General features: G+C 42.3%; 1 protein-coding gene across 2 annotated transcripts in view; it reads right to left on the reverse strand.

Moving 5' to 3' along the window:
• Positions 1-1,055: 1,055 nt before the first annotated feature.
• DCX (doublecortin) overlaps positions 1,056-13,372 on the reverse strand; it is a 118,369-nt gene continuing 106,052 nt past the window's right edge. For both annotated transcript variants that reach the window (XM_027089468.1, XM_027089467.1), the window contains exon 6: positions 1,056-9,453. In XM_027089468.1, the coding sequence (XP_026945269.1) occupies positions 9,397-9,453 (57 nt within the window). In that variant the 3' untranslated portion in view covers positions 1,056-9,396. The remainder of the gene's footprint in view (positions 9,454-13,372) is intronic.

The raw sequence follows: 13,372 nt of genomic DNA on the forward strand, positions 1-13,372 counted from the left end.
CCATGAAAAGGAGCCGGACTTGATCTGATGGGCAATAGACAACGATCATAAGTTCCTGGTCAGAGGAATGACACAATCAAAATGATTCTTTAGAAAGATTTTACTTGCAGTGGAGACCAGGATAGACCAAGGTGGGAGAAAGTGACATCATGAGAAATCCGTGATGAGAAGGGCCTGATGATATTGGGAATGAACACTGAACTGGACAGTCTTGTTGTTGTATCTAACTTTTCTTTGGATTAGGAACACTAAGAAGTCCTCCCCATATACTTTCATTGTCTCCACCAGAGTGATGGTCATGGGGCTAGCTGATAAAATACTGTATGGAGGAAGCATCCTCAATCATCTTAGTCCTTGCGAATACCTAGGCTGCTGGCATCTTTGCTTCTCCAGACACAGGTCAGATGGGAGCTGTAGGGTTGGCCTGCACAGTGAAGTTGGCCAAACCGTTTTCCAGGATCTCCGCCTCCGCTTTCTGTGCCCTTTCCTCCCTCCCTCTCCATCAACCTCTTCACAAGCCCTGTACCTTGTGTTCTGTTAATGAAACCCTATCTGAGAAAAATATTCAATTTGTCACTTACGCCTGAAGGTGACATGATACGTAGGTGTTCCCTCTCCCAGAGAGTAGCTGCACATCAACCTACGGAGGGAGAAGAGCTACACTGTCCAAGGAATTGCAGGCAGCAGGTAGAGGTATTTTCAAGGAACCCACATGGAGTCTTTCTTGGGCCACTGAAATCACAGTACTAGAAGTGACCACCTATGCCGTTGGCACAGACTGACCTTGGCCAAAGCATGGTAAGCATAAAGAGTTCATCTGATTCCTGCTCAACTCTGGAAGGGAGATCTGAGATCATATATGTTGCAAATGTGCTGTGCTGTTAGTTACGGTGTTTCCATCATACATTGATCCTCAGCTTCCTCATCTATAAAATTAAGGGGTCAGATAAAATATAATATAAGGTCTAAGTTTTTCTGCCAGCTTGGAAATTTTGTGGTTATATGATCATCGGTTCAATGCTTTAAAAAAAAAAGAGAGAGAGAGAGAGAGAATGTCAGCCAGAAATATTGAAATCAAATTTTATTTTTGGAAAATGACATTACACACATCTTGCAAATGTACACAGAAATGAGAATGAAATGAAGAACAGAGCTTGAGAGCCAAAATGATTGCAAGAGCAGCTCCGTGGCTGCCCGGTGTTGAACGCTGTGAATCCGCAGCACTCACAGTTCACAACACGTTACACACATGGGGAACTTCTCTAGACTTTGAAGTCCTCTGACCAAAGAAAGCCCTCATCAAATTGCGGAGGGAGGAAGAGGGATATTAACAGGCACAGGAGATGAAAAGGGTCTGCTCCAGCTGGCTTACACGGGCCTCGCCAAACCTACCAGTCCAAGTGGGAACAGCAAACCATAAAGGAGGATGCCTTCTTGGAACACTGTTTTTGAATCACAGCCTAAGAGCGGGCTAGGCATTGCGTGGGAAACCAACAGCAATGCATATAAACCCAGGTCCTTGTCTTTTCTGGCTATAACTATTCTAAAGGGGCAGCTAAAAATCCCTAAATATCTATTGTCTTTCTCTGTTTTCCTTTTCTGTTTTAAAAATAATTATTGGTCACTGGTCAAGCAGAGCCTTCTGAGGACCTCTGAATATTTCAAAAATTCTGCAAGGATAAGGGACATCTTTGTTCACTGTCTTTAGATGATATGTGATTCTGAGAACTATTCAATTCTGCAGTGTCATCAGATGGCCAAAGAGGCTCCCGGGTTGCCATGATTTTTATGCAAAGGGGAGCCGGGTCTTTGATCACAATGCCAATCCTTGGGAAATGGTCAATAACTACTGAGAGAATGTTGAGAAATATCTCCCCCCCCCCTTTTTGGTTTGTTTGTTCTTTGCTGACTTGACTTGGCAAAAATTATTGGCCCCTAAATCAGTTATTTACAACCGTAAGACACCTGGGAGCAGCGGGAGGGAGAAGGCAAGGGAGGGAAGAGGGACCACAAGGAAGAATATATTCTTTTCAGAGGTTAAAATGAGTTATTTAAGAAATGTGATGTACAATACCATGCATTTACTCTCCAAAGCTAGTCACTAGCAAGCTAACGGCTCTAACACTACAACCACCAATTACAGCTGTTTTGCTACAGTAACTGAGTTCTAACTACAGCTATAGGGCAGAAAGGGTGGGCTGTTTCCATTTTAAACTTTCTCCCTTTGAAAATGGCCATAAAAGCGTTTTCTGTACAAGTTTAATGGCACAAAAAGGTGACCGAAAACGTTTTAAAGAACTTACCACACATGAGAGATGTGAAATTCAATCAAAACATGCATTAGTTGTGTACAAGTCATAAGGGATCATTGGCTTCAAGCTGCAATGTATTACAGGACCGTACGTTGGAGACATTTTGGTATAACCTCTTACTTGCTCAAATCCCTTCAAGAGAACTTGTAAAGAAACGGCATTGGAAAGGGCATTCCATACGGCATCGCTAAGCGGTGACATTCCCAAGGGCTGTGCACCCTGTTGAATAAATTACAACCTACAAGATGGCTTCTTTAGTTCCATTAATTACTCTTATATGGACTGCCTGCACAGGACCATGAACAGTTGGCGTCAATAGTAAATGTTTAGGTGGATTTAGTAACAGAAGGAAAAATACAATTCAATTATGTGACTATTTCTTTTTATATTATGGAATTGCTAAATACCCTTAACATTTAAACCAACCCCAATTGCCTATCAGTTTAACTTAAAAAAATTCAATATTTGGCAAGCCTTATGTTTATAAGGTTATTATAGAGAGCTTATTGTGTAACAGTAAAACTTTAAACAAATTGTTCCCCCACCCAACACCAAATGACAGGAGAAATTACCTGTGGTTTCTCACTATATTGTATTGCAGCTTTTAAAGTTATGAGCAAATTAAACAAAATCAATTCATAGTATTTAGCTGATACGAATTCATAGGTGGATTCTGTTCAGCTGATTATTTCTCTGAGCACACTTCACTGCTCCACAAAATGGTGGACTAAAAGGAACCGCAAAGTGTTCTGTACAATGCCTGGAAGGCAAAGACCCAAAGATACGTGAGTTATAGGGAAACTGCTTGTGAGGATCTTCTTCGGGGAATTACAACTGAAAATGTTGAAGAAAGGGCCAGGATCGGATTGATTCCCACCAACAAACTTCTAACGGGACTCAGGTAGGATCAGGGCTCGTTGAGTCTGGAAATAACCTCTCGTCACCAAGGCAAAATCACAGGGCTAAGAAGAGGCATATGTCCAACACCTAGATAAGGAGGAAGGAAAAAAATTAAAAAGGGAGAGAATAAAAGAGAGAAGAATTGCAGAGGGCAAAGGAGAGATGTTTGTACTGTGGAAAGAGAGCGTGATAAAAGAGTATAAAACTGAGAGCAAATATGGTGAAGTAGAGAGAGAAAGAAAAGACTAAGAGATACACAGGGGAGGTAAGGTAGAGAGTGGCAAAAAGCCATTGATTTCCTCAGGTTATTAACCCATAAATGAAAAGTTCCAGTGCCTCTAAGTCTTTGTCTTAGTTTACAAGATGTTTGCTCTGACTTCTGTTGTGCTATCTGTCCTCTCCCAATTAGTCTGTCGTTCTCATCTGGAGCAGGAAGATGCCTTAATTCCCAATGAGAATTCCATACTCCCCTAGCCCCGGGCGACCAATGTAAGACAAGACTGCTTCTGATTCCAGAAGATGTTGAAGCCTATAGACTAAGGAATAAAAAGTTAGGCAGTTAGAAGGGGTAGGGGCTCAAGAGTCTTGTCATATGATAACCAGTGTCGCACTGCCTAGGCCACAGTGGGAGGCCTGCTCGGATCCGTAACAGAAAACAAGCAGGAAGAAACACCAAGAGGCCAAGTATAAAGACCACACTAGATCTTTGAGGATGGAGATAAGCTTGGGGACCAGAAGAGGAAGTCACCCTCTCCTGAAGAGACAGGAGGAGCAAAATTCTTTAGCCAGACATACTGAAAGACCGGCTGATGGAGAAGGAGCCTTCTGGTCTCTGAAAAGAAAAAGTGGAGGGGGCTGGGAGAAGCTGTCAAGTCTCAGTCCACAGTAGGTGGCCCGCTGGAGCCAGTGCTCTGTGCATTTTCCTCCCTAAGGATGTATCTTGGCTGCTGTATGGCGAGAACCTCCAGCCTTGTATCTACTAGGGAAGTGACTTCTGCTAGCCAGAGGAAGAATAAAATTGGGAATTCATTTTTAAGCACTGATTTGTGTTCTCTTGGTCCATGATCATAGTGCTTAGGGCTGACTAAGGGTAATCCATTGAGGGTTAACAGCACTGGACTGGGTCTGGGCCACCAGAAGCCAGAGAAAATGTTGGAGATGTACCTCCAGCCAAAAGGTAGGCGAGAGGAATCAAGGCAGTATTCTTGCTCCAGGTGGTCACAACTACGAAGAAGAGGAAACCCTGCATGGAATCGCAGAACAGTGGATGAGGCTACATATGGGGTCTCCTTCTTGGGCAGAGGCAGAAGTGTGACAGCCTCAAAGTTTCATACCAGGAGAGAGACCTAGGAAGCCCAGCAATTGCAAGGCTCCATGGCTACACAGGAGGTCTCAGGTCACTTCCGGCATATCAACGGCTAGGCCTTTATTCTATCTAGTTTCCTGGTACTAAAACATAGGACTCTAACCCCTCCCCAGTCCCAGATGAGCTTCAAAACAGTGATGGTTTACTTAGGAAGCCAGCCTAGGCCTCAAAGCCAAATCTCTTCATGCAATGAAGACAATACATGAGTGAGGCCTGGTCTTCGAAATCCAAGTGGCCTCATGTGGCCAAGGACAAGTTCCAATGTTTTTTTTAAAAGAAATATCCATGCTTTTTATTCCCATGGCAAACTGGACAGTGAAGGAGGTCATTCAAACCCCACCGTCCCAGTGCATCAGTCTGGGGAAGTCTGTAGGCATAGATGTTTTTGAGGTGCGCTGAGCTTGGGGAACATTCTCATCAGTGTGCTGGAGCTCATCTTGGAGAATTGGGCATGCTTGTGCCCTTGGTAGATGCATTTTTAAAAAAAGATAAGCTATTTAGAAAAAAATCTGAGGGGGAATGGGGACATGTCCATCCAGAGTACTGAAGGGACTAAGAAGCAGACACAATTTTGTCCAAGGTAAGCACTGGATTGCTGGTCTAAGACTTGGGTTGGGTGATTCAAAGAAGGATCTAGAGGCTCAGACCCCTTCTTCTTGCCTTCTTCTGATAACAACACATCTCCTTTGAGGTTCCTTGGTTACTTCTGATTGAGGAGGAAAAGCAGGAAGGAGACAGAATTTCCTGAGGAGTGGGGTAAGCCCAGAAGGAGGTCTTTTGGAACTCAACTAACGAATACCTAGTTCCCAGGAAGAACCTTGCTGTGAGGAAAACTACGTCTTCAGACCTTGTTGCCCTGGTTTCTGCCATGGAAGGCCACAGGAGCAGTGTACACAAGAAGATAAGTATGGTGTGTACAGCACATAGCTTGCTATTTTAGTGCAAACACAAGGAGTCAATGTTTAACATCAGCCAGGATACATTTCAGTCACAAAGCCCCTTGCTTATACCTGGAAACTGTCCCCATCAGGGCAGGATGGCTATGGGGACATTGTGGATGAGGGCAACCATGGAAAGGTCAGGTTATTTTCTCTAGTTTGTCTCACTCCCATATTTTAAAAGAAATCATTGCCAGTGAATGATAGCCTCACTCATTTAAAAAAATACTTCAAAGTCATCTCAGAAAGTCAGGATGAACAAAGCTATTATTCTTCCCTCCCTTCCTCTCTCCCATCCTTCTTTCCCCTGCTCTAGGAACAAGAAACATTTCTCTCAGCCTACAAAGACCAACCAGTACGAGATGAGATGAAGTGAGCCGACAGGGGACACCAGTCTTCCCCCATCCCATCTGAACAGGGAAGGAGCTCCGGGGGCTGTTCTGAGGGCTCCTCAAGGTAGGGCAGTGATCCCCTGTGTTGGATAGACAAGGTCAGCAACCCCACTGTTCCTGTTGGTCCTCAATGCCTCCTTCTCTTTGGGGACATCTGCAGTCCATGTGGATGGGAACCATGTGAATATAGGGAGAAAGAGCCGTATTAGGTTGCTGGGTGGATTTCCCACTGAGATCAGGGCAGCGGCACATGGCTCCAAGATGCAACATGACCCTGGGAAAGAATTCTCAGGAGCCTAGTGGAAGGCAATACAGTTCAGTGGGAAAAGGCCTTGGAATAAGAGCCAGGAGATGTGGGTTCTCATCCTAGCTCTGCCCCTAGCCAGCTGTGTGACCTTGGGGAAATTACTTTACCTCTGCATCTCCGTTCCTGGCCTGAAAACGAGGAATTTGGAGTAGATGATATGATCTTAAGGTTCCTTCCAGCTAGAAAACTCTATGATTCAATCTAGGCTAACACTAAAGTCCTTAAGGACACAAAGCAGTCATGCTAATGGCTATCCTTTCCAAAACAGTGAAGAGAAAAGGAACTTTTCTCTCAATTTACCCCTAGTTAACACTACTTAGGAAGTTGTTCAGCCCAGCCCCATATATACATTTTCCCTTTCTTTGTCCCTATTTCTATTTCTGTAAGGAAGAAAAATCAGGAGGTAGGAACAAGCAACAGATGGATTGTGTGTGTGTCTGTGTGTGTGTCCTAGAGGGAGGGAGATTGGGGCAGGGGGAGTGGCGGCAAATCCTTGCTGAGTAACGTGCTACTTGCTGCCTGTGCAGAAGGTAACACAATGGGACTTTCGTAGTAAGACTGGGTTGGATAAAATTGAGAACCAATGACAGGGGTGAAGGTGCTCAGTAAGAACCAGGTTTCTTTTTGCCTTGAAAATGGGCCAATTTAAAATGCAATTGTTAAAGGCTTGAATTTTGAACTATACCAAACTCCCCTAAAGTGGCAGTACAGAAACATTTCCTTATAATTGATTTTTTTAAAGGTAGAAATTCTATTATTTTTTTAAAAGGTAGAAATTCTATTATTATAGAAGACAATAATAGGAATTCTTTGATTATTATAGAAGGTTGAAAGATCATTCTAAAGAAAATATGGCCACTGAATATTTTCTAATGGTACTTATGCCACAAGCGAGGGAACAAGGGAACACTCAGAGGTGTAGCACGGACATGAGGAAATCTGAGTTTCTCCTCTGGTCCTGCTCTCTACCAGTAGGTCATTTGGCTGCCTCAGCCTGCATTTCATCTTAAATTGAAGGAATTGGACTAAATGAGATCTGGGGAAAGATTGTGGGTGAAATCTTTGGGGAATCGGGCCAGCAGTTTAGAAACAGACCTCCTACCACTCTCTACATCCTCCACCCCAAGTACCAATTTTTCCCAATTAACTACAAATTGCTCTGGCAGGCACTAAGCAAACCTTGAACTTCTAGAAAGAAGCAAGGGGTAAGTACAATGGGCTTCTTAATGGTTTCTAACAACCTACAAATAAAGGAGAGGGGCAAAAAGAGATTCTCATAATTTTGGGTTCTTCAATGACCAGTTTTACCAGGAATCACTACTACCAACATCTGGGCTTTCGTTGAACCAAAACTGTTTTATGTAGCTAAGGACACCTGAAGCTTGTCTAGGGGCATCTGATCTACCCCTTCCATCACAAGGTTCCTCCTACCCAGTGCACATCAGCAATGCCACCAAGTTGTCACTGATCCGTGTCGGGGTGTCCTGTAATATCTCCTAATTATGAAGCAGCTGCACACACACACACACACACACACACACACACACACACACACACAGCAAGCTCATTCTAGTTAAAGTGGAGGAACAAATGCAAGTCATTCAATAGCCAAACGGCAGCTTGGCTTCAAATGCTGCGCCTTTCCAACTATCTGAACAATTACAAAGAAATAAGGACATCTTCATATCTGCTAAAAGCAAACACAGAACTGGCATGCATGGCTTTCACTTAATTTAGTTGCCTTTGCTATTATGGGCTATGATTACAGACAAAAAGCAGTGTTATGAACCTGTACCTCAAAGACTGAGAACTATTTCAAATGATCAGTCCTTAGCAAAGAGAAATCCTTTCTAGTGTTAAAAACAAGTGAAAGGACTCTCTGTCTTCAGTATGAAATATCAGGATTATAGATAAAAAAGAGCTGCTTAAAATATGCCATAACATTTCATTTAAAATATAATCAGAATGTCTGGTCCACATTGAAATTACTAATGTAAGCATAACTGTTAAAAAGTTATCAAAAGACTGATTCTATTGAATTGGCCTCTGCTATTCATTTTGTTTTTTCCTGGAGGTTTCTGTTTGGCAGTGACAGCATGATTTCTAAACTACGTTATTCTTCTGCATTTTTTTTTTTTTGGTAAATTTTCTGCATGTGTTTTTTAGACAAAAGAAAAATCACCAGTTTATAAAAAAGGAGCCTGAAGAGTTTGCTCCTGAAATATAGACACGAGGTTTTATAAAAAGGATATTGGTTTCTTGCTATAAAAAGCGACCGAAAGGTGTCAGACCTGAAAACAAATTCTCACAGTGTTTTCAGTGTTAGCTGTTGACAAGGCATTCAATAGAACAGAGATAGATGGATACCGTACGGTTTGTGTTAGACAGCCTCCTAGAGGAATCAGGTATATGGAAGCCGCTCACCCCCAACTTTTATTAATTGCTTATTGATTCTAAATTGCCCCAGTGGAGATGTTGACAAGGAATTCACTGTGCTGTATAAACACTACTGAAATGTCTACAGTGTTTTCCAATTTTGCCTGGTTTCTTTAAGGTAGCCCTGCACCGGGGTCCTAAGCATCTGGTGTCAGAATGACAAGTTGCTGGTGTTTCTCTCTCCCCCTTGACAGCCAGAATTGGCGCTAAACAACAAACTGGGGGTTCAGTCGGGAGTGAAGAGCCAGGCTGGGGAGCTGCCTTGCCGTCTTCCAAGGATCCTCCAGCATTCTTGAGATGGGGAGACAAGGGGCACTTGTATTTGTCACTCTTGGATTTGCCAATGAGTTTTCTTCCCCCACACACACATCTTAAGTGCCATGTATGTAAACAACTTTCTACAGAAGGAAGACTGTCATGTATGAGCAAAGTGAGACGGGGAAAAATAATGCAGGCGCCTAAGTATTCAATAGAAAGGTCATGGACTAGCACATTTCGCATCCTTGGAAAGTTACCCCAAAGGATGGTTATCAATCTATCTCTTATAATTGGTAACTGTGGATCAGTGGCCCAGATGACAAATCACAGGAAAATAAACCCAACATATTACAGTGTGTTTTTAAAAGTAACAACAACAACAACAAAATAAAAACTTGAAAGCACCAATAGCCCTGTTGGACACTTGAGCAGAAGTACCCTATTGTAACGGTAAGCTTGTACTCTGGACTCTGAACATTCTCCTCCTTCACATGGAATCACCAAGTGAGTCTGAGTCATCCAAGGACAGAGGCAGGTACAGGTCCTGTAAGAAGATAAGAGATAAAGTTAACTCTCCTTTTCTTAACATCTTGGGCTCTGGAATGGGCAAGATTATATGGATGCTTTTTAAAAAACTAATATTTTCTATAATTTTTATTTTGAAATAATTATAGATTCACAGGAAGTTGAAGTACAGGGAGGTAGCCTTGTACAATGTACCCTTCATTCAGTTTCCCCCAGTGGTAACATCTGCAGTTTTCCACGCACTCGTGTGTGTGTGTGCGTGTGTGTGTGTAGTGTAGTCCTATGGGACTTTACCATATGTGTATATTTGTGTGACCATCATCACAGTCGAGATACAGAACTGTAGCCTTGCCAAAGGGCTCCCTCGTGCTACCCCTTTATAGCTACATCCACCCCTACCCCATCCCTAAGCCTTGGCAACCAATATTCTGTTTTCCACCTCTACCATTTTGTCATTTCAGATGTTATACAAATGGAATCATACAGTACGTTACTTTTGGGGATTGGCCTTTCCCATCAGCGTAATTCCCTGGAGATTCATCAAGCTGCTGCCTTTAACAGTAGTTCACTCCTTCATATTGCCGAGCAATATTCCATAGCGTGGATGTACCACAGTCTGTTTAACCATTCATCGGTTGACGGGCATGTGGGATGATTCCAATTTTAGGCTATTACAAATAACACAGCTATAAACATCCATGTACAGGTTTTTGGGTTAACATAGTTTTCACTTCTCTGGGATAAATGCTCAAGAGTACAACTTCTAAGTTGTGTATTATTGCATGTTTAGTTTTGTAAGGACTGCCATATGTTTTCCAGAGCGACTGTACCATTTATATTCTCACCAGAAAAGTATTAGTGATTCAGTTTATTCACATCCTCACCAGTATTTGGTGTTTTCACTACTTTTTATTTTAGCCAGTCTTGTGGATTTGTAGTGATACCTCATTGTGGTTGGTTTTTTTTTGCAGTACGTGGGCCTCTCACTGCTGTGGCCTCTCCCGTTGCGGAGCACAGGCTCCGGACACGCAGGCTCAGCGGCCATGGCTCACGGGCCCAGCCGCTCCGCGGCATGTGGGATCCTCCTGGACCAGGGCACGAACCCGCATCCCATGTATCGGCAGGCGGACTCCCAACCACTGCGCCACCAGGGAAGTTCTTCATTGTGGTTTTAATTTGCATTTCTCTGATGACTATGACGTTAAACATCTTTTCACGTGCATAGTTGACATCTATAATTCCTCCTGAGTTCAACTGAAGAAACAATTCCTCAGAAATGTTTCTTCATGTCTTTTATTCATTTTCTAATTGGATTTTTCTTATTGTTGAGTTTTAACAGTTATTTTCATATTCTATATATGGCTTTGGTTAGATATGTGGCTTGCAGTCTGTAGCTTGTCTTTTCATAACTTTTGCATGGTCTTTGACAGAGCAAAAGTTTTTAATTTTGATGAGGTCCAATGTATCCAATTTATCATTTTTTTCTTTTATGGGTTGCACTTTTGTTGTCAAATCTAAGAACTCTTGGCCTAGCCAAAGATCAGAAGATTTCCTCCTATGTTTCCTTTCTAAATGCTTTACATTTACATCTATAATCCATTTTTGAAATTTTTACATAAGATATGAGGTTTGGGTTAGGGGTCATTTTTTTGCCTAGGGACATCTAATTGCTCCAGCACCATTTATTGAAAAAGCTATCTTTCTTCCACTGATTGACTTTTGTACCTTTGTCAAAAATCAGTTGTGGATGTATATCAGTTATGGGTTCATTTCAGGCCCCCAGAGAGCTGCCAGGCCCTGAACAAGTGGCTAACCCAGAAAATGTACCCCATCACCTAAGTCCAATTTATTTCTTAATGCTTCCAGTTCCCACCAGAATTAGGATTCATGGCTCCAATACTGCCCCAAGCCTTGTCTATGTCTTGGGGAGATGGGATGATATGGCATTTTTTTTTCCCACCGTTCCCAGAGCTCTATTTGGAGATCCTTGTGATTACTCCTGGACTTACTTCACCCATTGTCTAAATCAGAGCTTTTCAAATCTCTCTCTCCATCTCTCTCTCGCTTCTCTTTTAAATTCTCTATTCAAATGAAATTTTTCTTGGAAGCCAAATATATGAAATAAATAAAAGTGTAGTTGTTTTGGTTGAACCAGACATGGGGGAGGCAGAATCTCACCCATCCCCAAATGAAACACAGTTTGAGAACCACTGTTTTCATTTACATTATCAGCAAAATACTAAAGGAAACTGGAAATGTTAGGGTCAAGTCTCTGGATATTTAAGAGACTCTCTTTGGTAATGGAAACAGAGAACTTCAGTAGCAGATAGCCCAAGAAAATTAGAGAATGCAGCTTCTCCTTGAGGTAAAGGAAAAAGTGAAGATGAGGAAGGGGGACAAGAATGGGGAGGAGAGGGACTTACTTATCTAACACAGAATGCTTTTTGCTGAGAAAGAAGGGGCAGGAAGTCTGTTAGGCCGCTTAGAATGGAAAGAGAAGTAAAGTGTATTCAGAAACTTGAGGTCTTACTCCTGGTTAAGTAGTACTGTGACATTGAATAAGTCTTTGAGTATTGGTTTCTTCATCAAGAAAATACAGAATGTACAATCTGTAAGGTCTCTACCAGCTCTGAGGACTCTTAAAGAAAGACTGATTCATTAAAAAACACAACAAAGGCAACTATAGCAAATAGATACATTTCTCACCAACCCATAATCCCTACACTGTAAATCAGGGGTTGGAAAACTTGCTCTGTAAGGGGATAGATAGTAAATAGTTTAGGCTCTCTTTGCTGGTCACATATGGTCTCTGTCACACAGTTTGTTTGTTTGGGTTTTGTTTCTTTTACAATGCTTTAAAGATGTAAGAAACATTTTTTACTTCAGGGGGCCATCCAAAACGACCAGGCCATACACATGATTTGGTACTCTTGCTCTAAACTACCAAACAACATTGCTTAGAAAACTGATAAACAGGTAGGAAGTACAACACTGAGGAAACAACAGGAGGACAATAAAAAGCACACATAAAATTGAATTGAGGCAAAGTGGCATACAATGGAGTTGCATCTCTGAAGGCATTCAGTTCTCCATAAATTGAGTAAAGTGAAAATTGAACATAGTCAAAGTATCTTTGAGCTCTAGACTTCAAGAATAGTGGAGAAAGACTCTGAAAATCTACTCCTACATAAATACAAGTAACACTGGAAAAAATTGTCAAAATCAACTTTTTCAGAACTCTGGAAATTAACCAAAGGCTTGCAACAATCCAAAAAATGTTTATTCAAGAAAAATGGCCTAATCTCAGTAAGAATACCGAAATTTGGGGTGCTTTAACTTGCCCTATTTCTATTCTCCCTCTCCCCGGCTCCAGGGTATCTCTGAAAACCAACAGCCTCACAACTACAGTCTCTGAAAAAAACCTAGCAGCCACTGGAGGATGCAGAATAGGCTTGGAGCTCCCCCAAATGCCCTATTCCCAGAGAACTGTCACTATTTGACTTGTCTGGTAGCTCCCACTTGTGGGGCTCTTCTTTATTTGACCTGACTCAGAGCACACTCACTGTGAACAGCCTTTTCAGGGAGCATTAATCAGCTGCAATTGTTTAAAATCACAGCTGCCTAACGCGGGGGAAACAGTTGGGGCAAATGAAGCTGCTCAAAACCTTAAAAGGAAAAGCTGGAGAATTCATGTCCATAGGGGCCTTTGAAAAGTTCTGAAAATATTCCCAGGAATCTCTAAGGCCAGGCACATGTTCAGGACTGGGTATATTCTCAGAAAAGACCTGAGAAGTTCCTAATCTCTCACCTCTGGTTGGCCTTGAGGCCCTGTGCAAACAGCAAGTGAAGCCTGAGGCAAGCTGCCTGACGGAGCATTGAAATCAGGCTCCAACACACACACACACACACACACACACACACACACACACACACACACA

Source organism: Aethalodelphis obliquidens, unplaced genomic scaffold, assembly GCF_003676395.1.
Source record: "Aethalodelphis obliquidens isolate GAN/ISIS:26980383/991018 unplaced genomic scaffold, ASM367639v1 scaffold66, whole genome shotgun sequence".
In the NCBI taxonomy this organism is placed as follows: Eukaryota; Metazoa; Chordata; class Mammalia; order Artiodactyla; family Delphinidae; genus Aethalodelphis; species Aethalodelphis obliquidens.